Below are 22825 nucleotides of genomic sequence, written 5' to 3' on the forward strand. Positions count from 1 at the left end.
TCTTTATCCATTCATCTACCGATGGACATTTAGGTTGCTTCCAATTCTTGGCTATTGTAAATAGTGCTGCGATAAACATAGGAGTGCATCTGTCTTTCTCAAACTTGATTGCTGCGTTCTTAGGGTAAATTCCTAGGAATGGAATTCCTGGGTCAAATGGTAGGTCTGTTTTGAGAATTTTGATGAACCTCCATACTGCTTTCCATAATTGTTGAACTAATTTACATTCCTACCAGCAGTGTAGGAGGGTTCCCCTTTTCTCAACAGCCTTGCCAACATTTGTTGTTGTTTGTCTTTTGGATGGCAGCTATCCTTACTGGTGTGAGGTGATACCTCATTGTAGTTTTAATTTGCATTTCTCTGATAATTAGCGATGTGGAGCATCTTTTCATGTGTCTCTTGGCCATCTGTATTTCTTTTTTAGAGAACTGTCTGTTCAGTTCCTCTGCCCATTTTTTAATTGGGTTATTTGTTTTTTTGTTTGTTGAGGCGTGTGAGCTCTTTATATATTCTGGACGTCAAGCCTTTATCGGATCTGTCATTTTCAAATATATTCTCCCATACTGTAGGGTTCCTTTTTGTTCTATTGATGGTGTCTTTCGCTGTACAGAAGCTTTTCAGCTTAATGTAGTCCCACTTGCTCATTTTTGCTGTTGTTTTCCTTGCCCGGGGAGATATGTTCAAGAAGAGATCACTCATGTTTATGTCTAAGAGGTTTTTGCCTATGTTTTTTTCCAAGAGTGTAATGGTTTCGTGACTTACATTCAGGTCTTTGATCCATTTTGAGTTTACCTTTGTATATGGAGTTAGACAATGGTCCAGTTTCATTCTCCTACATGTAGCTGTCCAGTTTTGCCAGCACCATCTGTTGAAGAGACTGTCATTTTGCCATTGTATGTCCATGGCTCCTTTATCAAATATTAATTGACCATATATGTTTGGGTTAATTTCTGGGGTCTCTAATCTGTTCCACTGGTCTGTGGCTCTGTTCTTGTGCCAGTACCAAATTGTCTTGATTACTATGGCTTTGTAGTAGAGCTTGAAGTTGGGGAGTGAGATCCCCCCTACTTTATTCTTCTTTTTCAGGATTGCTTTTGCTATTCGGGGTCTTTGGTGTTTCCATATGAATTTTTGAATTATTTGTTCCAATTCATTGAAGAATGTTGCTGGTAATTTGAGAGGGATTGCATCAAACCTGTATATTGCTTTGGGCAGGATGGCCATTTTGACGATATTAATTCTTCCTAGCCATGAGCATGGGATGAGTTTCCATTTATTAGTGTCCCCTTTAATTTCTCTTAAGAGTGACTTGTAGTTTTCAGAGTATAAGTCTTTCACTTCTTTGGTTAGGTTTATTCCTAGGTATTTTATTCTTTTTGATGCAATGGTGAATGGAATTGTTTTCCTGATTTCTCTTTCTATTGATTCGTTGTTAGTGTATAGGAAAGCTACAGATTTCTGTGTGTTAATTTTGTATCCTGCAACTTTGCTGTATTCCAATATCAGTTCTAGTAGTTTTGGAGTGGAGTCTTTAGGGTTTTTTATGTACAGTATCATATCATCTGCAAATAGTGACAGTTTAACTTCTTCTTTACCAATCTGGATTCCTTGTATTTCTTTGTTTTGTCTGATTGCCGTGGCTAGGACCTCCAGTACTATGTTAAATAACAGTGGGGAGAGTGGGCATCCCTGTCTGGTTCCCGATCTCAGTGGAAATGCTTTCAGCTTCTCGCTGTTCACTATAATGCTGGCTGTGGGTTTATGATATATGGCCTTTATTATGTTGAGGTACTTGCCCTCTATTCCCATTTTGCTGAGAGTTTTTATCATGAATGGATGTTGAATTTTGTCAAATGCTTTTTCAGCATCTATGGAGATGATCATGTGGTTTTTGTCTTTCTTTTTGTTGATGTGGTGGATGATGTTGATGGATTTTCGAATGTTGTACCATCCTTGCATCCCTGGGATGAACCCCACTTGGTCATGGTGTATGATCCTTTTGATATACTGTTGAATTCTGTTTGCTAATATTTTGTTGAGTATTTTTGCATCTACATTCATCAGGGATATTGGTCTGTAATTTTCTTTTTTGGTGGGTTCTTTTCCTGGTTTTGGTTTTAGGGTGATGTTGGATTCATAGAATGAGTTTGGGAGTATTCCCTCTTCTTCTATTTTGTGGAACACTTTAAGGAGAATGGGTATTATGTCTTCTCTGTGTGTCTGATAAAATTCCGAGGTAAATCCGTCCGGCCCCGGGGTTTTGTTCTTGGGTAGTTTTTTGATTACTGTTTCAATTTCTTTGCTTGTAATTGGTTTGTTTAACTTTTGTGTTTCTTCCTTGGTCAGTCTTGGGAGGTTGTATTTTTCTAGGAAGTTGTCCATTTCTTCTAGGTTTTCCAGCTTGTTGGCATATAGGTTTTCGTAGTACTCTTTAATAATTCTTTGTAGTTCTGTGGAGTCTGTCGTGATTTTTCCATTCTCATTTCTGATTATGTTGATTTGTGTTGACTCTCTTTTTCTCTTAATAAGTTTGGCTGGAGGCTTATCTATTTTGTTTATTTTCTCAAAGAACCAGCTCTTGGTTTCGTTGATTTTTGCTACTGTTTTATTCTTCTCAATTTTGTTTATTTCTTCTCTGATCTTTATTATGTCCCTCCTTCTGCTGACTTTAGGCCTCATTTGTTCTTCTTTTTCCAGTTTTGATAATTGTGATGTTAGACTACTCATTTCGGATTGTTCTTCTTCAAGTGTGCCTGGATTGCTATATACTTTCCTCTTAAGACTGCTTTCGCTGTGTCCCACAGAAGTTGGGGCTTAGTGTTGTTGTTGTCATTTGTTTCTATATATTCCTTCATCTCCATTTTGATTTGTTTATTGATCCATTGATTATTTAGTAGCATGTTGTTAAGCCTCCATGTGTTTGTGAGCCTTTTTGTTTTCTTTGTAGAATTTATTTCTACTTTTATACCTTTGTGGTCTGAAAAATTGGTTGGTAGAATTTCAATATTTTGGAGTTTACTGAGGCTCTTTTTGTGAGCTAGTATGTGGTCTATTCTAGAGTATGTTCCATGTGCACTTGAGAAGAATGTATATCCTGTTGCTTTTGGATGTAGAGTTCTATAGATGTCTATTAGGTCCATCTGTTCTAGGGTGTTGTTCAGTGCCTCTGTGTCCTTACTTATTTTCTGCCCGGTGGATCTATCCTTCGGGGTGAGTGGTGTGTTGAAGTCTCCTAAAATGAATGCATTGCAGTCTATTTCCCTCTTTAGTTCTGTTAGTATTTGCTTCACATATGCTGGTGCTCCTGTATTGGGTGCATATATATTTAGAATGGTTATATCCTCTTGTTGGACTGAGCCCTTTATCATTATGTAGTGTCCTTCTTTATCTCTTGTTACTTTCTTTGTTTTGAAGTCTATTTTGTCTGATATTAGTACTGCAACCCCTGCTTTCTTCTCACTGTTGTTTGCCTGAAGTATGTTTTTCCATCCCTTGACTTTTAGTCTATGCTTATCTTTGGGTTTAAGGTGAGTTTCTTGTAAGCAGCATATAGATGGGTCTTGCTTTTTTATCCATTCTATTACTCTGTGTCTTTTGATTGGTGCATTAAGTCCATTTACATTTAGGGTGACTATTGAGAGATATGTACTTATTGCCATTGCAGGCTTTAGATTCGTGGTTACCAAAGGTTCAAGGTTAGCTTCTTTAGTATCTTACTGCCTAACTTAGCTCGCTTATTGAGCTGTTATATACACTGTCTGGAGATTCTTTTCTTCTCTCCCTTCTTATTCCTCCTCCTCCATTCTTCATATGTTGTGTGTTTTGTTCTGTGCTCTTTTTAGGGGTGCTCCCATTTAGAGCAGTCCCTGTAGGATGCCCTGTAGAGGTGGTTTGTGGGAAGCAAATTCCCTCAGCTTTTGCTTGTCTGGGAATTGTTTAATCCCGCCATCATATTTAAATGATAGTCGTGCTGGATACAGTATCCTTGGTTCAAGGCCCTTCTGTTTCATTGCATTAAGTATATCATGCCATTCTCTTCTGGCCTGTAAGGTTTCTGTTGAGAAGTCTGATGTTAGCCTGATGGGTTTTCCTTTATAGGTGACCTTTTTCTCTCTAGCTGCCTTTAAAACTCTTTCCTTGTCCTTGATCCTTGCCATTTTAATTACTATGTGTCTTGGTGTTGTCCTCCTTGGATCCTTTCTGTTGGGGGTTCTGTGTAATTCCATGGTCTGTTCGATTATTTCCTCCCCCAGTTTGGGGAAGTTTTCAGCAATTATTTCTTCAAAGAGACTTTCTATCCCTTTTCCTCTTTCTTCTTCTTCTGGTATCCCTATAATACGAATATTATTCCTTTTGGCTTGGTCACATAGTTCTCTTAGTGTTGTTTCATTCCTGGAGATCCTTTTATCTCTCTCTATGTCAGCTTCTATACGTTCCTGTTCTCTGGCTTCTATTCCTTCAATGGCCTCTTGCATCTTATCCATTCTGCTTATAAATCCTTCCAGGGATTGTTTCACTTCTGTGATCTCCTTCCTGACATCTGTGATCTCCCTCCGGACTTCATCCCACTGCTCTTGCATTTTTCTCTGCATCTCATCCCATTGCTCTTGCATTTTTCTCTGCATCTCTGTCAGCATGTTCATGATTTTTATTTTGAATTCTTTTTCAGGAGGACTGGTTAGGTCTGTCTCCTTCTCAGGTGTTGTCTCTGTGATCTTTGTCTGCCTGTAGTTTTGTCTTTTCATGGTGATAGAGATAGTTTGTAGAGCTGGTACAAGTGACCGCTGGAAGAGCTTCCCGTCTTGTTGGTTTGTGGCCTTCCTCACCTGGGAGAATAGCGACTTCTAGTGGCTTGTGCTGACCATCTGCGTGCAGACAGGGCTTCTGCTTCCTCCCCGGTTGCTATGGGGTTTATCTCCACTGTTGCTGTGGGCGTGGGCTGGCTGAGGCTGCTCCTCCAAAATGGTGGAGCCCCGTTGGAGGGGGTGCGGCTGGGAGGCTATTTATCTCCGTGAGTGGCCTCTGTGCTCCCTGCTGCTCAGGGGGTTGGAGTGCCCAGAGATCCCCAGATTTCCTGCCTCTGGTCTAAGTGACCTGTCGTGCCCCTTTAAGACTTCCAAAAAGCACTGTCCAAACCAAAACAAAAACAGCAACAGAGGGAACAGAAAAAAAAAAAAAAAGGAAAAAACACTTGATTTATTTTTTTTCCTCAGGCCCTGGTCCCAGGCACCCGCTCACTGGTCCTGCTGCCCTGCCTCCCTAGCACCAGGGTGCCTGTCCATTCAAGGCTTCCAAAAAGCACCTGCCCACTGGTCCCGCAGGGAAAAATGCACGATATTCTTTGTCCTCAGGCGCCGGTCCCAGGCACCCGCTCACCAGTCCCGCTGCCCTGCCTCCCTAGTACCAGGGTCCCTGTCCCTTTAAGGCTTCCAAAAAGCACTCGCCAAAAAGAGAGGAAAAAAAAGGGGAAAACGCACGATTTCCTCCGTCCTCAGGTGCTGGTCTCAGGCACCTGCCCACCGGTCCCGCAGGGAAAAACGCGGGATATTCTTTGTCCTCAGGCGCCGTTCCCAGGCACCCTCTCGCCAGTTCCACCGCCCTGCCTCCCTAGCACCGGGGTCCCTGTCCCTTTAAGGCTTCCAAAAAGCACTCGCCAAAAAGAGAAAAAAAAAGGGGAGAAACGCGTGATTTCCTCCGTGCTCAAGTGCCGGTCTCAGGCACCCGCCCACCGGTTCCGCAGGGAAAAACGCGGGGTATTCTTTGTCCTCAGGCGCTGGTCCCAGGCACCCGCTCACCAGTCCCGCCACCCTGCCTCCCTAGCACCGGGGTCCCTGTCCCTTTAAGGCTTCCAAAAAGCACTCGCCAAAAAAAAAGACTGCTCTGGTTTCTTTCTACCCGCCAGGAGCCGGGGGGAGGGGCGCTCGGGTCCCGCCGGGCCGGGGCTTGTATCTTACCCCCTCGCAAGGCGCTGGGTTCTTGCAGGTGTGTATGTGGTCTGGATGTTGTCCTGTGTCCTGTGTTCTCTATTTTAGGAAGATTTTTCTTTGTTATATTTTCATAGCTCTATGTGTTTTTGGGAGGAGATTTCCACTGCTCTACTCATGCCGCCATCTTTGCTGCGCCCCCCGTATATTCCTTTTTATGAGGAAAACACTGTCACTCCTAGAAGGTTCCATCTTGTGGGTTTCCATTCACAGTGTACATTATTGGCCCACCTTAGTCACATGGTCCACTACTAGCTGAATCAGAGTCTGGGAAAAGCTTACTAAAAAAAACAACTCTAATTGTAATATAATATAATATCATACATATGTACAGAAAATATGTGTTTGTTATACTGAATAATGTGAAACTTTATTTCACAAACCAAATACAACTTTGTAACCAGAATGCCAACTCAGGAATCAGAAATTACCATCATGCTAGAAGCCCTGTACCCCCTGCTGTTACCCCCATGACCCCCAAGGGCAACCACCACCCTGACTTCTAACACTGTAGGTTTATTGGGCCATTGGGAGTTTGTGTAAAGGGAGTAGAAAACGGGCGCTCTTTTGTGTCTGGCTTCTTTACTCAGTACTCTGTTCATATATTCTCGCTTGTGGTTGTAAATTTTTCTCATTGCTGTGTAGTGTTCTACTGGTGAAAGACTACAACTTACGTATTTTATTGATAGGCATCGGTAGTGGTTTTGAGTTTGGGACTATTTTGAATTATGTTGCTATGAACTTTTGAGTTTAGATCTTTTGTTGAACATACATACACATTTCTGTTGAGTATATACTTACTAGTGAAATTGCTAGTTCTGCTTGGTGCATGTGATTAGTTTTAGTAATACAGTTTTCCAAAGTACATTGTTCCACATCCTCACCAATACTTGGTGTTTTTCCATATTTTTAATTCTAGCTCTTCTGGTAGATGTGTGGTGGTTTCTCCTCATTGTGGCTTTAATTTGTATTTGGGAAGGTGAATGTTTTTACTGCAATGTATTATTACCCTGAATGAAACTGGGGACTGGTGGAAAAGAAGACAGGAAGATTGGAGATACGGTGATAACCAGTATTTATTGTTTATCTTGAGCCAGTCATGGTTCTAAGTACTGCACATGTATTACATTATTACTCCTCACAACTACCCCGTGAGGTAGGTGCTGTTGTTATCCCCATTTTACATATGAAGACACAGAGATGCAGAAGGTTAAGCGCCCAAAGTCATATTGTCAGTCAATGGTAGAGCTAAGACTTGGGCCCAAGAAGTCTGGTTTCATAGCCTGTGCTCTCAGCTGCTGCATCATACAACCAGTAAGCTTATATATGACATTCTTATTAGTAAGTTTGTCTTTTGTTTTAGTTTCCTTTCTCTAACAGTAATAGTAACTGTTAAACGTTTATTGAGCATTTATTACATTGTAAGTTGTTTGCATGTATTAAGTCATTCAGTCCTTGTGGCATCCATATGAAGTGGGTGATATTATTATTATTATTTTCACCATTATTTTTACCATCCCCATTTTACAGAGCAGGGAAAAAAAGCTTAGTGAGGTCAACGAACTTGGTGAAGCTACTTAACCACATATTCATAGCACCAGGATTTGGACGTAGGCAGCCTTACCTGACAGCACTCAGGCTGAATCACAACACTCAAGGGTGTTTCTCCCAACTGTAATAGATGTGGCAGTTATTAAGTCTGTCACCTTCTGCCGATACACGCCTTTGACATTTTCCTTTAGCTTCTGACTGACCCTAATATAACAGCTATTTCTAGTGTTACTCAGACTTGCTTCACTTGTTTGTCCTAGGACACTTTACAACCGTGAACTGAAAAGCATTTTTTGAATGGGTCAGAAGTGGCTGGAAATGGAATCTCAATATGGTGGTTCTTCAAATTTTTGGACATGAGGGTACCTCCTCTCCCTTAAGACTGTTTCCACTACCTACCCCCAATATAAAGGGAAAACTCAAATATTATGGGGGGAAAAAAGTCTAAGAAGTACAGGAAAATACAAAAAATGAAAATAAAAACCATCTAAAGTCTTACCACTCAATATCACTCTGTTAACTTTTGGTGTTTGTCCTTAATGACCTGGTTCTAAGAGTGTTTGTGTAAAAATACATACAAATTGGAAAGTATATTTAATTACTTTAATTCAAATGAGTTCAAAATACACATATTACTTTATAACCTATTTTTTTATATGTCTTAAACCTATAGTATGTCTTAAACCTCCTTTCATATATTGTGATTTATATAATGTATCCTCTGTTGGTGAACATTTGAGTTGTTTACAGTTTTTACTATTATAAACAACCTGTGATAAATCTGTGCATATGAAGGGGATGGGCACTTTCTCCCCTCTTACTTCTCCCACCTTGCCTAATATTATTATTACACCTCTAAAATCCACGAATGAAGCATTCTCGTTTGATTTTTTAAAACTGTATACTAAAGAGAGTCTTGTTTTCCTGCAGTTTTTGCCTGCTCTCCCCTGAGCATTTCATTCTGCATCTTTTGAGACCTTGCTGTTGCACTAATGAAGATGTGTTTCCAAGAAACACCCATTAAATACTGTCACCTGAACAAAATAATGCAGCTTAGAACAGTTTGTTTAGTTATATTATTTTTCATTGTTATTCAAAATAATGTGTTATTATTCATAATGATGCTCTTGTGCATCACGATTCCTAACGTCAGACTTACTCATCTGTGCAGAGGGACTCTAGTTCAGACTTTTCAGCTGCCCGCCATGACTTTGTAAAGCTTATTTTCACGGCTGCTAGACAGAAAGGTAAAGTAGAGGTGGCTGTTGTTAGTCAGCTCTTCCTGGCATTATCTTGTTTGAACAAAATATGCTCCCTGTGCTCCACTCTGCCTGTGCCCCAGTCCTGTCTTTTGTCAAGAAGAGTGATCAGTAATCAGTGCCTCCACAGAGACGCCAAATAAAGCCCACTTGATTTCACATTCCACAGTATATACCCCCCTCTTTGGCCCTGGGTGTGTACCGGTGATCCAAATGGGCACTATCTCCAGGGATCTTGCAGTTTAGTGGACAGACCCTCAGAGCACACCTGTGAGGTCCGCTGGGAAAGTTTGGCTTCTTCTGATTTACAGATGTGCACACTGAGTCACTGGAAATGACTTACTGCAGCCTTTCCACTGCTCAGTGACAGACCTGGGACCCACACTCCATGTCCTCAGTCTCCAAGTCCAGTGCTTTTTCAGAGAACAGTGTATTATATAAAATGCTGGGAATAGAAATTGAACTCCTTGGGGCTTTTACTAGACCATTGCTGGTGATGGAGAATAAAGAAGTGTAAATGTGCATTTTCACCCCATGTTCTGGGTTTTTGTTGCAGGCAGATGACACGCAGTCTACTTCTCAGAAGCTCCAGCTCCGGGTACCTTCCATGGAGTCTTTGTTTCGAAGTCCACTAAAGGGGTCTCTATTCCGATCCGCTTCTAAAGAGTCTTTGGTGCGAACGTCTTCCAGAGACTCTCTGAATCGACTTGACCTGGACTTTGCTGCCACCTTTGACCCATCCTCTGATATGGAGAGCGAGACCGAAGACTCACTCGGCAGTTTAGACAGTCTAAACAGAGAGCAGCTGGTTCAGTCGTTGCACAGAATGGAACAAAGGTTGAGTAGCTACAAAGGAAAGTGTTCTGAGGTAGGAGCATGACTTTTTGGCCTGTACAAAAATCTCTTCTCCTGTTCTATACTTCATATTACTGTATGGCTTTTACTCCTGGGTTGACTGGACCGTCGATTCCCTAGGCACGCTGGTGATTGGTGGGTAGTCTGTGGCACATCTAGGAGCAGAGGCCCACTGGCAAGATTCTTAGTAAAGTTTTGGAGCAGGTTGTCCATGTAGCCCCCGGTTCTCACCTTCCATGCCCCTTCTCTTTCATGGTCCTTCTCTCACAGCGCGTTTGGATGCCCAGGGTGGAATCCCATCTTTCTTCTTCCTGCCCCCACCGTTTATCCTCTTTAAGTGCTGTGTCTACAAAATGACCTCTTCTGCCAGCTCAAGTCCCTTATTACTGACCTAGTTATGTTTAGGTAGCCTGATTTCCTGATGCATTGGTTCACTCTGATTGTACCTACATTGACACGTTGCCTAAGATGAATCTTTGCACTTCTGCACCTGGAGCTTGGCCCTCCCTGTTTGGTCTGCTAGAGGAACAGGGGAGTGCTGCCCTGCCTCCCTTTTGCTCTCTCCCTTGGGCTGGATTGCATTAGTTGCCCTCCAGTCCTACAGTTAAAAGAGTTCTTCCTCAGGAAAGCTTTTCCGGAGCAAGTTGCCCATGGCTTTTTTTAGACAATGTGTAATGTTTTATAGTTTTAACAGTTTGTAAATCAGCATTGTAGTTCATTTTGATTAATGAATAATAAAGTTCAAAGCATATAAAGTTAGCTGTAACTTCTAGTTCCAATTATGGCTACAATATGGGTAGTTTTACCCTGTAGCCAAAACAACCAAAAAAACATCCTAGATGAAATATCTGATACCTTTTTTAAAACTATAAAATACTGACAAAAAATTATTAGGCCATAATCTCTTGGCTCGCTGACCCTCAGAGAGATGTAAACAGAGCATTAAAGCCATGCATCTCATGGGGCACTTGTGGGATCAGGTCCCCTTTTGCTTTAACATCTTTTTAATTTGTAATTTTTATATCTGTCAAAGTTAATAATGGTCTTGATTTTTTTTTTCTTATTTAAATTTTAATTACTTTCACTGGTTTATCCATGTCTTTTGAGTTTGAAGCTGGGGCAGCAGTGTAATTAGTACTGAAGTGTGTAAGACACTATGTTCATAGTGTTCATTTTATGTTCATAGTGCCACTTGATTTGGGGACATTACTGTGAAGTGGGTATTAATAATTCTCTATTTTGTAGAATAGGGATTAGAGACTCAAAGAGACTTAATCATAGAGATTACATAATGCTTAAAGTCACACAAGTAGTAATCAATAGACTGTGAATTTGAATCTAGATCTTACTTGTTGTGTCCATTCTTCTGTACTACCGCAGGTGGATTCACACAGCTGTTAGGGATACAAACAGCCCTTAGCCTTTGTCTCTACCTTTCCTTGCTACTGTAGGTGCCCAGGATGAAATAGTGGTATTCTGTAATCGTTCGGTTACTCTTCCACCCCTGTATCATTCCCCCTTTTTGAGAACCACTTTCCTGTCTGTTAATAAGAATACCTTTCTTGAGGTAATAAGAAGGAGCAGATCCTGGGCTTAGGCAGAATTTTACTTCTTTTATTACCTTGCTGGACTCACTTTCCATTGCGGCCTGCCTCTTGATTCAAGACATCAGTAGAGGCATTTGAGAGCACACAGCAGCCTTCTGAGGGAAATGGCAAGGCTCAGAATATGGGGGTGCTTCCTCCTAAAGCTGCAGCCTGTCTCTTTAGGGCCCACTAGCACTTATAAAGTAAGGTCCAAATAATTGGTTGGAGCATGAATAATGCTATATAATTTGAAGGTTTAAAAAGATTCATTGTCCCATAATTTCATTAAGAGTTGCTAGAATGTTTAAATATCCTATTTAGTTAGGTTAAATGGTTAAACATCTCTTTATGGCCTGAATTCCCAGTTTTCACCTGTTGGTTATGAGTTCATTTCCTCAGATTTTCACAGCGCCACAGTCTCAGGCCCTATAACCAGAGGACCATAGTTACATGGTCTGTTAGAGCCCAAAGAAAAAAATCACCTGGAGAGCTTGTTTAAAACACACATTCCAGTGCCCCAGTCCCTGCTACCCAATTCTTAGTTTAGATGGGTCCCAAGAATTTCTGTTCTAGCGAGTTCCCAGATGATGCTGTTGATGATGGTACTGGTGTGTGAGCACAGTTTGAATAGCCACCAGCCTTTAGGCAAGCTGGCTGTAATCCTTACCTATGAATTAGGTTCTGAAATTTAAAGAGGTATGTCTAAGGTGAAATGAAATAGAGATTTATTTATAGAGTCAAGTTACATTTTGTTTTAGAAATACATTTACCTGTTACTTAGTTTTGATTGTATATGCATCTAATTAAGTTGGATTATCTATAAAAATTCTTTTTTAAAATTTTCATAATAAGATACTTTAGCAGAGTTTAGGATAATTAATTTCATTTATTTAGGAATGACTAATGTTGGTGACTTTTTCTTTATTAGCTTGTCACAGCTTATCAGACTCTTCAGAGAGAGAAAAAAAAGCTACAAGTAAGTGATTTATTGGCTGTGTTGATTCAAATGTATAATTTTAAAATTAGAAAGGATTTTACAGTAAGATAGTTCTAATCATCACTTACAGTAGTTCTCCATATGATCAAAGTATTTAACCTGTTTTACCATTGGGAGTTTTGATAATGAGAGTGAGTGAGAAATCCCAGAGATTTTACCTCTGGTAAGGATGGGCTTCCTCGAATTTGGATCCCTGTAATGTTGAAGAGGTTTGGATTTATGGCATGTTGGCCTCTTTCAGTCATGTTTCTTAGTGTCCCAGTCTGCAGATTGCATCCTGTTTTAATAGTAAAGACATACACAACCTCCTAGGCTTTCCCTTCTAATTTTAAATAGCTGCAGATCTCTGTTCCTATAATTCACTCAGGGTCCAAACCCAAGCGCACACTCTTCTTCTTCCTGAAGCTGCTGCTTGTACAGCTCTTGGTGAAGTGTGTGGGGAGAAGTTACTATAGCTCTTCTGGGGGACCCACCTCAGCTTCACTGTGTCATCTTGTTTGTGATCTGAAGTTTCTCACCAGGTTATACAGGTAATAATTCATAAGACAGAGCTAGGGAGAAGTAGCCACTGCTGTTCAGACATTACTCACTTTGCTGTGTTCTTTATAGATACAGTCTGTTTTTTACAGTAAAAGTTATTTAAAACAGCTTAGCATTTTGTCCCATTTGAAGACTCAAGTTACATAACCAAAATTATTTATAAAGTGAGTTTTGGTAACATTAATTTCCTCATGTACAATTTTAAATATTTAACTGCTATAAATATTAATAATAATGGCTACATTAAGTACAACATTAAATTTTCAGCTTTGGTCTGGAATATAATCAGTTCAGAATGGCAACACCAGTGGTTTATTGCTTATTCAGTGTTTTTTTTTTTTTTTTTTTTGAGAGGGCATCTCACGTATTTATTGATCAAATGGTTGTTAACAACAATAAAATTCAGTATAGGGGGTCAATGCTCAATGTACAATCATTAATCCATCTCAAGCCTAATTCTCGTCAGTCTGCAATCTTCTGAAGCATAACGAACAAGTTCTTACATGGTGAACAAATTCTTACATAGTGAATAAGTTCTTACATGGTGAACAGTACAAGGGCATTCATCACAGAAACTTTCGGTTTTGATCACGCATTATGAACTATAAACAATCAGGTCAAATATGAATATTCGTTTGATTTTTTTTTTTTTTTTTTTTTTTTTTTAGTGCCCAACTTAACCATTTTTTTTTTTTTTTTTTTGAGAGGGCATCTCTCATATTTATTGATCAAATGGTTGTTAACAACAATAAAATTCAGTATAGGGGGGTCAATGCTCAATGTACAATCATTAATCCATCTCAAGCCTAATTCTCGTCAGTCTCCAATCTTCTGAAGCATAACGAACAAGTTCTTACATGGTGAACGTTATTCAGTGTTTTTTAATTGTCCCTAACAAGTGTGAAAATTGTTATTACAAAGAGTTTTTGTTGTTTTTTATATTTTAAGCATGAGGTCTACCAAAATGGGGGATAATTCTCACCTAATTCATTGTATTATTTTCACGTCACAAATTCGTTCTCAAAAGGTCATTTTATTCCTAAATCCTGTGAATTTTTATTTAGTCTTTTATTTGTAGATGTGTGTAACTCTACCACTAAGTGGCAGTAGAGATTGTGTTTGCATGGTCCCAAAAGCAGAGGGTGTTCGAGATAAAATTTAATGGTTTGTGCTATTTTGTTACTTTGTTCATTAGTGTGTCAAGCTTTGAACCAGCTCTTTTTTCTTTTTAAATCCAAGGGTATATTAAGTCAGAGTCAGGATAAAGCACTTCGGAGAATTGGAGAATTAAGAGAGGTAAGTTGTACTGATTAGTACTTTGGCAGCAGTAGTTAAAATCTCTCATGTTTATCAGAACTTCTGTATCTGTTAGGATAGCTTCATGTGCACTTCATTAGATAAGGTAAAAATGAACTGCTTGACCTATAAGGCCAGGGATCAACTCTTACAGTTTTAATTTGTGTGGTTTCCCCAAGGTATAAGTTATTGGTGGAATTAATAACCTAAGAATGTCTTATTTAGCAATAGAATATCATTTGCCTGCATGAACAATGGGAACTTTCAAGGCTAAGCTGTCCCTTCTGTTAGGTGTTTCAGGCTTCTTTTTGTTTTTTCTAACCAATAATTTTGGTAAAGTAAAATAAAAGTTATGTTCACTGAAGTTATTTGGGGGTGGGGGTGGTAATTTTTACAGAGAATTACTAGAGTTCAGGCAAATATTTATCATTTGGAGTCATGCTTTACTAATTTCTGCTTTTGTCCTGTCTCTTAAAGGATAGAGAATATTGGCTTATGTTGGTTAGAAGATAGCATTCTGTATCTGTGCTATATCGCTTTTCATAAACATCTAAAAATCTTTTAATTTTGAAATATAACAGACACAGAAAACATGCACAAAAAATCCATAGTGTTCACATACATGGGGAACACCACTGTAACCCCAGCACATTGTATGTTGCCACCAGCCTCCCCGAGAGCCCTCATGTCTCCGAGCCTGACCACAGCACCCCCTTCTCCGAAAGTACTATGGTCCTGACTTTATTGTACTTCCTTATGTCTCTTTAAGGTTTTGTCACCTACGTGTGCACCCCCAAATGCTTCAGTCATGCCCATGTAGACAATTCTTCTTAAATCTGTACATCCCCTGCATTCCTGTCTTTTTGTTGTGTTCATCTGAAGAACCTGAAGGTCAGAAATTAGTCTTTGGCCTGTCCCATCATTCTAAGCACAATAGTCTTAGAACAACAATACACATACTACCACCATCAATTACGGTCACTGCAATTAGTTAAATACACTTTTATATGCTCTTCCAATTCTTCCATCATTTAAAAAATATTTTTCCATGCCTATACTGTTAGATCATAAGCCATTACATATATATTCTTTCCCTTTTAACCACTGTGGTATATTTGTTCTACAAGTATTTAATGTTCACCCAGAAAAAGAGGATGCCCTGACTGTTATCCCTGACTTCCCCCAGTCTCTCCACCACTCCTCCCCTGACCCCACCCATGCTTTTCTGAGTGTTGTACAATTGTAATGCTGTCTTTGAAGTCAACTAGAAATGTGGGGTCTTGGGCAGAAGAGGATGTCAGGTTTTGTTCCCTCTCAGGCACTTTATATTACTAGAAAGAAGGTGCTTTTAGAATTTTGCTAGAGGGACAAATAATATGGCACTTTTACCCAAAAGGTTTTCTATTAAATTAATACCTTTTCACTTAATATTTTTTTGCTTGTTGTCTTATGTTTTGGGAATAATGAAATGGACTAATCAGGGAGTAGGTATAGTCTGTTTCTGTAAGAAATGCCCAGGTTTTTTACAGCTAATGATTGGTTTGTGTAGGCATGGAGAGCAGGAATGATATGAAGTTCATAGTGTAGGCTAGATGATAGTCTTCAGGTTCTGAGGTTATTTTAATGGTAGCAAAGCTAGAGATGCAGGAAAGCCTGTTTTTTTCTGTTGTGCTCAGGCCTTCTCCACTAGAGGTCCCTGACTGAGGGGTCTCTGCTCTGAAAAATATGCTCCAGCAAACAGGTGATGAACTTTACTCTGTCAGTAGATAGGTAAGCACCCACGTTATCCTCACTGCTGGCTTGTAACAAAGCTAGGTCTCCTATCTAATCATTTTTTTTTTTTGGTATCATTCCTATCTAATCTTAATCTCAATCATAGACTGAGCATTCCCGGGCATATCAGAGTGGGGAGAGAAAGGCCTGTTTTACCACCAGGCCCCAGTGCCATGCATCTCCTTGGTTGCAGGTGTTGAGAGGTTTAGGCAACTAAGAGAGGCTTGGCCAAAAGGTGTACTCTGTGAGGACCTGTGGTAAGAAGCAGATGTGCTGACCTTTCAAGGAAGGTGGGCTCTTTGAGTAACCTGGGTGCTGCCAGTCACATTTGTAACTCTGCCTCCCTTTTCTGGGAGCTGGTGAGAGCTTGAGAAGAGGCAGAGGTAAGGGAACATAGAACTAAACTAAAGGGTAATTTTCACCCTGTGGTACAAAGCCATACTTTTTTCTTTTTTTCTGGACTGAACTGTCTGCTTTATTTATTTATTTATTTATTTATTTATTATTAAGGTATGGTTGATATACAATCTTATGCTCAGGTTTCACATGACAACATTGTGATTACTACATTCCCCCTATTATCAAGTCCCCACCACATACCCTATAATAGTCACTGCCCATCAGCATAGTAAGATGTTTTAGAGTCACTACTTGTCTTCTCTGTGCTATCCTGCCTTCCCTGTGCCCCCCCCATCTTATGTGTGCTAATCATAATGCTCCTTAATCCCCTTACAAATCCATACTTTTATTCAGGAACTTTATCATTTAGTTAGTTAAATTTAGGAATTACTTAGCAGAGCCACAGATTGATGAGTTTTAGGTCTTTTTTATTATCTGCCTCTCTCTATTAGTCTCCTGTTGCTGCCTCAACAGATTATACTTAAAACAACACAAATTTATTATCTCAGATGTTTGACACACGTCTCACTGAGTTAAAATCAAGGTGTCAGTAGGACTGTGTTCCGTTCTGGAAGTTCTAGGGGAGCATCTGTTTCCTTGCCATTTCTAGCTTCTAGAGGCTGCCACATCCCTTGGCTCATGGCCTCTTTCCTCCACCTGCAGAGCTGTCAGTGTTGCCTCTCTGACCACTTTTCCCCAGGCACTTCTCCCTTGCTCCCTGAACTCAGTTGAGAAGGTTCCCCGATTGTAAGGACGCATGTGATTAAATTGGGCCCACCCAGATAATCCAGCAGTAATCTCCCTGTCCCAAGGGCCTTAATTCAACCACATCTGTGCATCCTTGTAGTATATTCTGGTTTTAGGGGTTAGGCTGGAGAATCTTTGGGGGCTTTGTAGTATATTCTGGTTTTAGGGGGTAGGCTGGAGAATCTTTGGGGGCCGTTATCTGGCTCCCACACTGCCTCTAATGAAGACTATAATCATTGAAATGCCCAAGTGACAGCTAATAAGAGAAGGAAGAAAAACAAGGGGTCTGGAGGCCATATAGTAACTTTCCGCTTGGTACATGTCTTTAACTGTTTTTGTAGCAGCTAAAATATATTTCTGGACATAACACTTGGTTCCAGTTGCATAAAGATTTATTCAGTAATTTATATGTAAATACTAAGTAGAAAAGTGAAAGTTCCAGTTATTTTAAATTTTGTTCTGAAGAGAAAAATTTTCTTCAATTAAAAAATACAACCCATAAAACCATGATTACCATTTGATTAAACATTTAGAGTGATATAAGTTGTAAAATATTTTGTTTCTTTGGGATTAAAGACTGAGTAGAAGTTATACACAATTTCATTAGTACTTTCCGATTTAGCCTGGTCAAAATTGAGTACATCTTGATTTTGCTATGTTAAGATAGTAAGAAACTATTCTTTAGTATTTTATTTCTTCCCCTTGTGGTTATCAGTATGTGCTTGAATAGAATCTATGAACCTCTCTCCTGATATTTTATAATATCAAAATAACAGTTCTATATAGGCAAATACGATGTGTTTTTTTTTTTACTTTTTTATTGAAATACAGTTTATATACAATATTATATTGGTTTCAGATGGACAACTTAGTGATTAATCAGTTATATACATTATTAAATGCTTGCCATGGTAAGTGTAGTTACCATCTATCACCAAAGATTTTTCAATATTGGGAGGTGTATTCCCTATGCTATACTTCAATCCCTGTGGCTAAATAATTTTATAATTTGAAGTTTGTGCCTCTTTATCTCCTTTACCTTTTCACCCCCCCCACCATGGTTACCAACTGGCTGTTCTCTTTGTTTATGAATTTCTTTCTGTTTTGTTTCTTTGTTTATATTATTTTTCTAGATTCCACATAGAAATGAAACCATATGGTATTTGTCTTTTTCTGCCTGGCTCATATCACTTAGCCTAATGCCCTCTAGGTCCATCCATGTTGATGCAAATGGCAGGATTTCTTTTTTATGGCTTGAGTAATATTCCATTTTTATATATGTGTATCACATCATTTTTGCCTGTTCATCAATTGGTGGACATTTAGGTCATTTCCATGTCTTGGCTATTGTAAATAATGCTGCAGTAAACATAGGGGTGCATAAAACTTGAAATTAATGATTTTGTTTTCTTTGGGCAGATTCCCGGAAGTGTAATTGCTGGGTCTTACAGTATTTTTATTTTTGCTTTTTTGAGAAACCTCCATACTGTTTTCTATAGTGGCTGTACCAGTTTGGAATCCCACTAGCAGTCTCTGAGGACTCCCTTTTCTCCACATTGTCGCCACTTTTATTTCTTGTCTTTTGGATAGTAGCCATTCTGATTGGTCTGAGGTGCTATCTCATTGTAGCATTAATTTGCATTTCCCTGATGATGAAAGAGGTTGAGCATCTTTTCATGTGTCTTTTGGTCATGTATGTCTTCTTTGGATCAAATACTATGTCTTATATCAGTATCTAGCATATTGGGTACTTTTTAAAAATAATCTGATAAAGAAATAAAAAGGTAAGCAAAAACATTTCCAATAGATAACCTATAATTTTTTTGCCTGATCTTGAACCTTATATCATGAACAGATACTAAACAGGAATTTCATACTATGAGGAAAAGGTAATTAAACTTTGCAAATTATGAGCTCATCTAAGTAGATAGGATTCTCTGATTCCCTGTTAAGGCCAGTTGAATGGGGAATAAATGAAGATACTGTCTTAGATGTTACCTCCTTTCTCTGTCCTTTGTGCATGACATGTACTTTTTCCAGGCTCACTCAGACATGATTTGTTTTAAGCAATTGCTGTTCTCAAAGCTAACTTCAGGGAGGAAGACTTCATCTTTTGCAGCTTGAAGTCACCTCTGAATATAATGGGTAACATGGGGCTGAGATAAAAATATTGAAACAATTAAAGGTATTTGATACATTTCACTCATCAGAATTTCTCCCTAAGGATATAATCCGCAAGACCTTGCAAAATTAAGGCACAGAAATGTTAATTGCAGGGTTTGCCAAAAATTGGAATCAATCTAAATGGCCAAAAATAGAAGAATTATTGAGTTGGTTTTATTTCATAATATTACAGAGCCATTTTGTATTGTGCTAGAAAGTTCAAATAGTCTAAATAAACACTGAAGATAAGTGAACCAGAGTCCACTTCCACTTGCCAGAGATAGCCCTCAGCAGTATTTACTTGTATATTGTTTCACAAAGTTTTTGTTTGTACAGTAATTTAAATAGTGTTTTAAAAGACTATTTAACCACAGGGCCGTTATTTTGCAACAATTACATTACACGCCAGTATCTTATTTTGTGATTTAATGAGGGTATTGTTTAAGGAGTTAGCTGGAGGGAGCATTATTGATTAAATTCAGTGTCAGATAAACAAAATTATAAAAATTTTCTGAATCATTACTGATTTAAGCCTAAACTGGAAATACAGTTTATTTAGATGTCCAAAAGAGTTACTTTTCTCAAATGTTTTAACAAATAGTTTGGATGATTGAGCTTGATAAATAAACTGTCAGGTGATAGTAATCTTGAACATATTTTTTCATCTCTAAGTGGCTAACATGCAGGGGTTTGTTTGCCCAGTAAGACAGTGAATTTAAAATTCGATTTTGGAATCAGTACTGGGTTTCACTTTTTTTTTTTTTTAAGAGGTTTTGTTGAGTTGCTGGAATGTCTTTAAAAAATTGACCAGTATGGTGAAGGGACTTAAAATCACATCCTTATGGAGTGGTTGGGAAAGCGGAGGATGTGTTTCATGAGAAGACCAAGGAACATTGTCATTTATTCAATAAATATATATTATACCAGACCTACTAAGTACCTGGATTCTTATATCTTTATTCATGCACATATGGAACATTCTAAATAAGAATACATAAGGGTGTGTAAGAAAATCCATGACCTAATGAAGCTTATTTTCTGGATAAGATATACATACATACTTATATACATACATGCATACATATGTAACAGACTGTCATGTAGTAAATAGTTCTATTAGGAAAAAATTAAGCAAGCATAAAGGGATGAAGGTTGAATGAAGCCTTAGGGTGGACACAGACTGACTCCTCTTAGAAGAATGGATTACAGCGGGTAAGAGTGGAAGCAGTTAGCAGTCTCTTACGGCAGTAGCAGTGGTAGGGATAGAGGTAGTGCAATGGTTAGATCTACCCACTTGGAAGGCAGTGCCAGTATGATTGGCTGATGACTGGACATGGGGGAAAAGAGGAGTCAGTGTTGACTCCAGGGTTTTTGGCCTGACTGACAGTGAATGGTGGTATCATTTGCTGAGATGGGGAGTAGTGCGAAAATGTTAGGTTTGTTGGGGGAAAACATCAAGTTTTTTGCCAGGCTCCAGAGTTTGAAGTGGTGTCATGTGGAAGGAAGATAAGATTGGTTCTTAGTGACTACAAGGGTCTGTCTAATCAGAAGAACTTTTTGAAGTGGAAAGTGACCTCAGATCTCAGGGTCCAGTTCTGGAGCAGGTGAAATCCTTATCATGGAGATTCTGAACAGTTGGCTAGCCAACCTGCGGGCTCTAGTCAGAATATAAGTAGGCAGTTTGTAGTTCACAAGTAGCCTTTATTGTTTACAGAGTGTTATTGGTAGAATTGTGTAAGGTAGCAGGAGATGCTGCCATTATGTCTAAGGACTTCTTATCCAGATGATTCAAAACCTGAAAACTAGTGTAAATTGAGGAGTTGTTGTGAGCTGTTAGGGATACTGTGTGACAGAGTCTTGTACGGTGGGTGTAGTAATTAGAAGAGATAAATTTTAAAGTAAGTGAAAGACTACAGTGCTTTAAAGGAGGGGTGCAGCTGTCCAGACTAAAGAATTGGCCTATGCGAAGTCAGGGGAGAGTGCTCTTTGGACTTGAGGATTTCAGGACTGAAAAATTACCTTCCCATTCCCTCCTGAAATTGGAGAAAGGAAAATTGTCATAGAGCTGCTAACTTTTATTTTTTCAAGAAAGGACATCAAGGATAAAGAACCAGGTTCTTTGTTGTCATTATTTCATGAAAAAAAGGTTTTTTAATAACAAAAAAATTAGGAAGGATATATTCTCAGAATGAAGTCCAGTTGTTTAAATGAAAGAAATTTAGCTCTAAGAAGAACACAGTACATTTGCCTTTCTGTTTCTTATTTCCCCATGGATCAGTGCCAGCTTCATTCTGGGCACGTCCTGATTTGAAGAACAGCATTTGGAGACTACTGCTGTTGGGGAAAGGCAAGCCAGGAGGTTTAGTGAGAGGAAGAGTAAATAATGTGCTTAGAGATTTAGGGCAGAGTAGGTGTGGGGAAGAACAGAGGACAGTTGGTGCCTCTGTTTGACAATAAGTTTGACACAATGCAAGAAGAGGGCATTGCTTGTGAGTCCTTGAAAACACTGAGGAAATTTTTCTACTGAATGTATAAGGGGTGCATTAAACCAGAGGAAGACTTGAGATAAGAATTATCTCTAGAAGGTTGCTTAGGGAAATTAATTACTGAAAATTACAGAGATCTGGACTATGGTTATTGATGTGGGAAAAATAGGACCAAAACTTTGTGGAGAAAGTAATAGAAGAAATGGATTATATGCAGGAATCACAGAGAGAAGTAAAGTGAGCTCACGTAATTAGGAATCCCAGAACAGTAGAGGGGTTTGTTGGGACGTCTAATCTGTTCCTGATGGTAATCTGTAGCATTCTGGAGGCATGTGAGGAAGAACAGAATTCTGAGGGCACAGGATTGAGCCCAGAGGATTAGATGCTGATAGAGTCCATGGAGGACATAAAGGAGACTTTTAAGAGACAAGAATGTAGACAGGAGCCCTCAAGCCACAGAAATCAGTCACCTCCGTTGTGAGGTAATTGTTGGTGACGGTACACAAGAGAGGTAAAGATCACTGGATTTAGTTAGAAAGGCTCATTTGTGGCCTTAACATAGCATTTAAGTAATTTCAGAAACTTTCAGAAGTTTTACCATTTGGTGAACAGCTGGCTCAGCCTTTTCATTTTACAGATGAGGAAGCTTCCGATTTTGGGCTATCAATCGCTTTCATATATTGGGAAGAGGAAGGCTCTATTAGCTGTTTGGTATATAACAGTTTAGTCTTAGATCAAGAGAATATAAAGCAGCCCAAATAGTAAGATGTCTTAAAGTAGAGTGAAATTTTACTTTTATGCAATTATTTTTTATTTATTTAAATTTTTTATTAAGGTATGATTCATATACACTCTTATGAAGGTTTCACATGAAAAAACAATGTGGTTACTACATTTACCCATATTATCAAGTCCCCACCCATACCCCAGTGCAGTCAGTGTCCATCAGTGTAGTAAGATGCCACAGATCCACTATGTGCCTTCTCTGTGCTACACTGTTCTCCCTGTGATCCCCCACACCATGTGTACTAAACATAATGCCCCTCAGTCCCCTTCTCCCGCCCTCCCTACCCACCCTCCCAGACCCCTCCTCTTTGGTAACCAATAGTTCATTCTTGGAGTCTCCGAGTCTGCTGCCATTTTGTTCCTTCAGTTTTGCTTCATTGTTCCACTCCACAAATGAGGGAAA

The 22825-nt window shown here is 39.1% G+C and overlaps 1 protein-coding gene across 7 annotated transcripts in view; it reads left to right on the top strand.

Moving 5' to 3' along the window:
- Window positions 1-22825, top strand: part of GOLGA4 (golgin A4) — a 132472-nt gene that overhangs the window by 42086 nt on the left and 67561 nt on the right. For all 7 annotated transcript variants that reach the window (XM_073223381.1, XM_073223382.1, XM_073223383.1 and 4 more), the window contains 3 exons: window positions 9351-9662; window positions 12164-12211; window positions 14012-14068. In XM_073223381.1, the coding sequence (XP_073079482.1) occupies window positions 9351-9662; window positions 12164-12211; window positions 14012-14068 (417 nt within the window). The remainder of the gene's footprint in view (window positions 1-9350; window positions 9663-12163; window positions 12212-14011; window positions 14069-22825) is intronic.

The sequence above is a fragment of the Manis javanica genome, chromosome 15 (assembly GCF_040802235.1).
Source record: "Manis javanica isolate MJ-LG chromosome 15, MJ_LKY, whole genome shotgun sequence".
In the NCBI taxonomy this organism is placed as follows: Eukaryota; Metazoa; Chordata; class Mammalia; order Pholidota; family Manidae; genus Manis; species Manis javanica.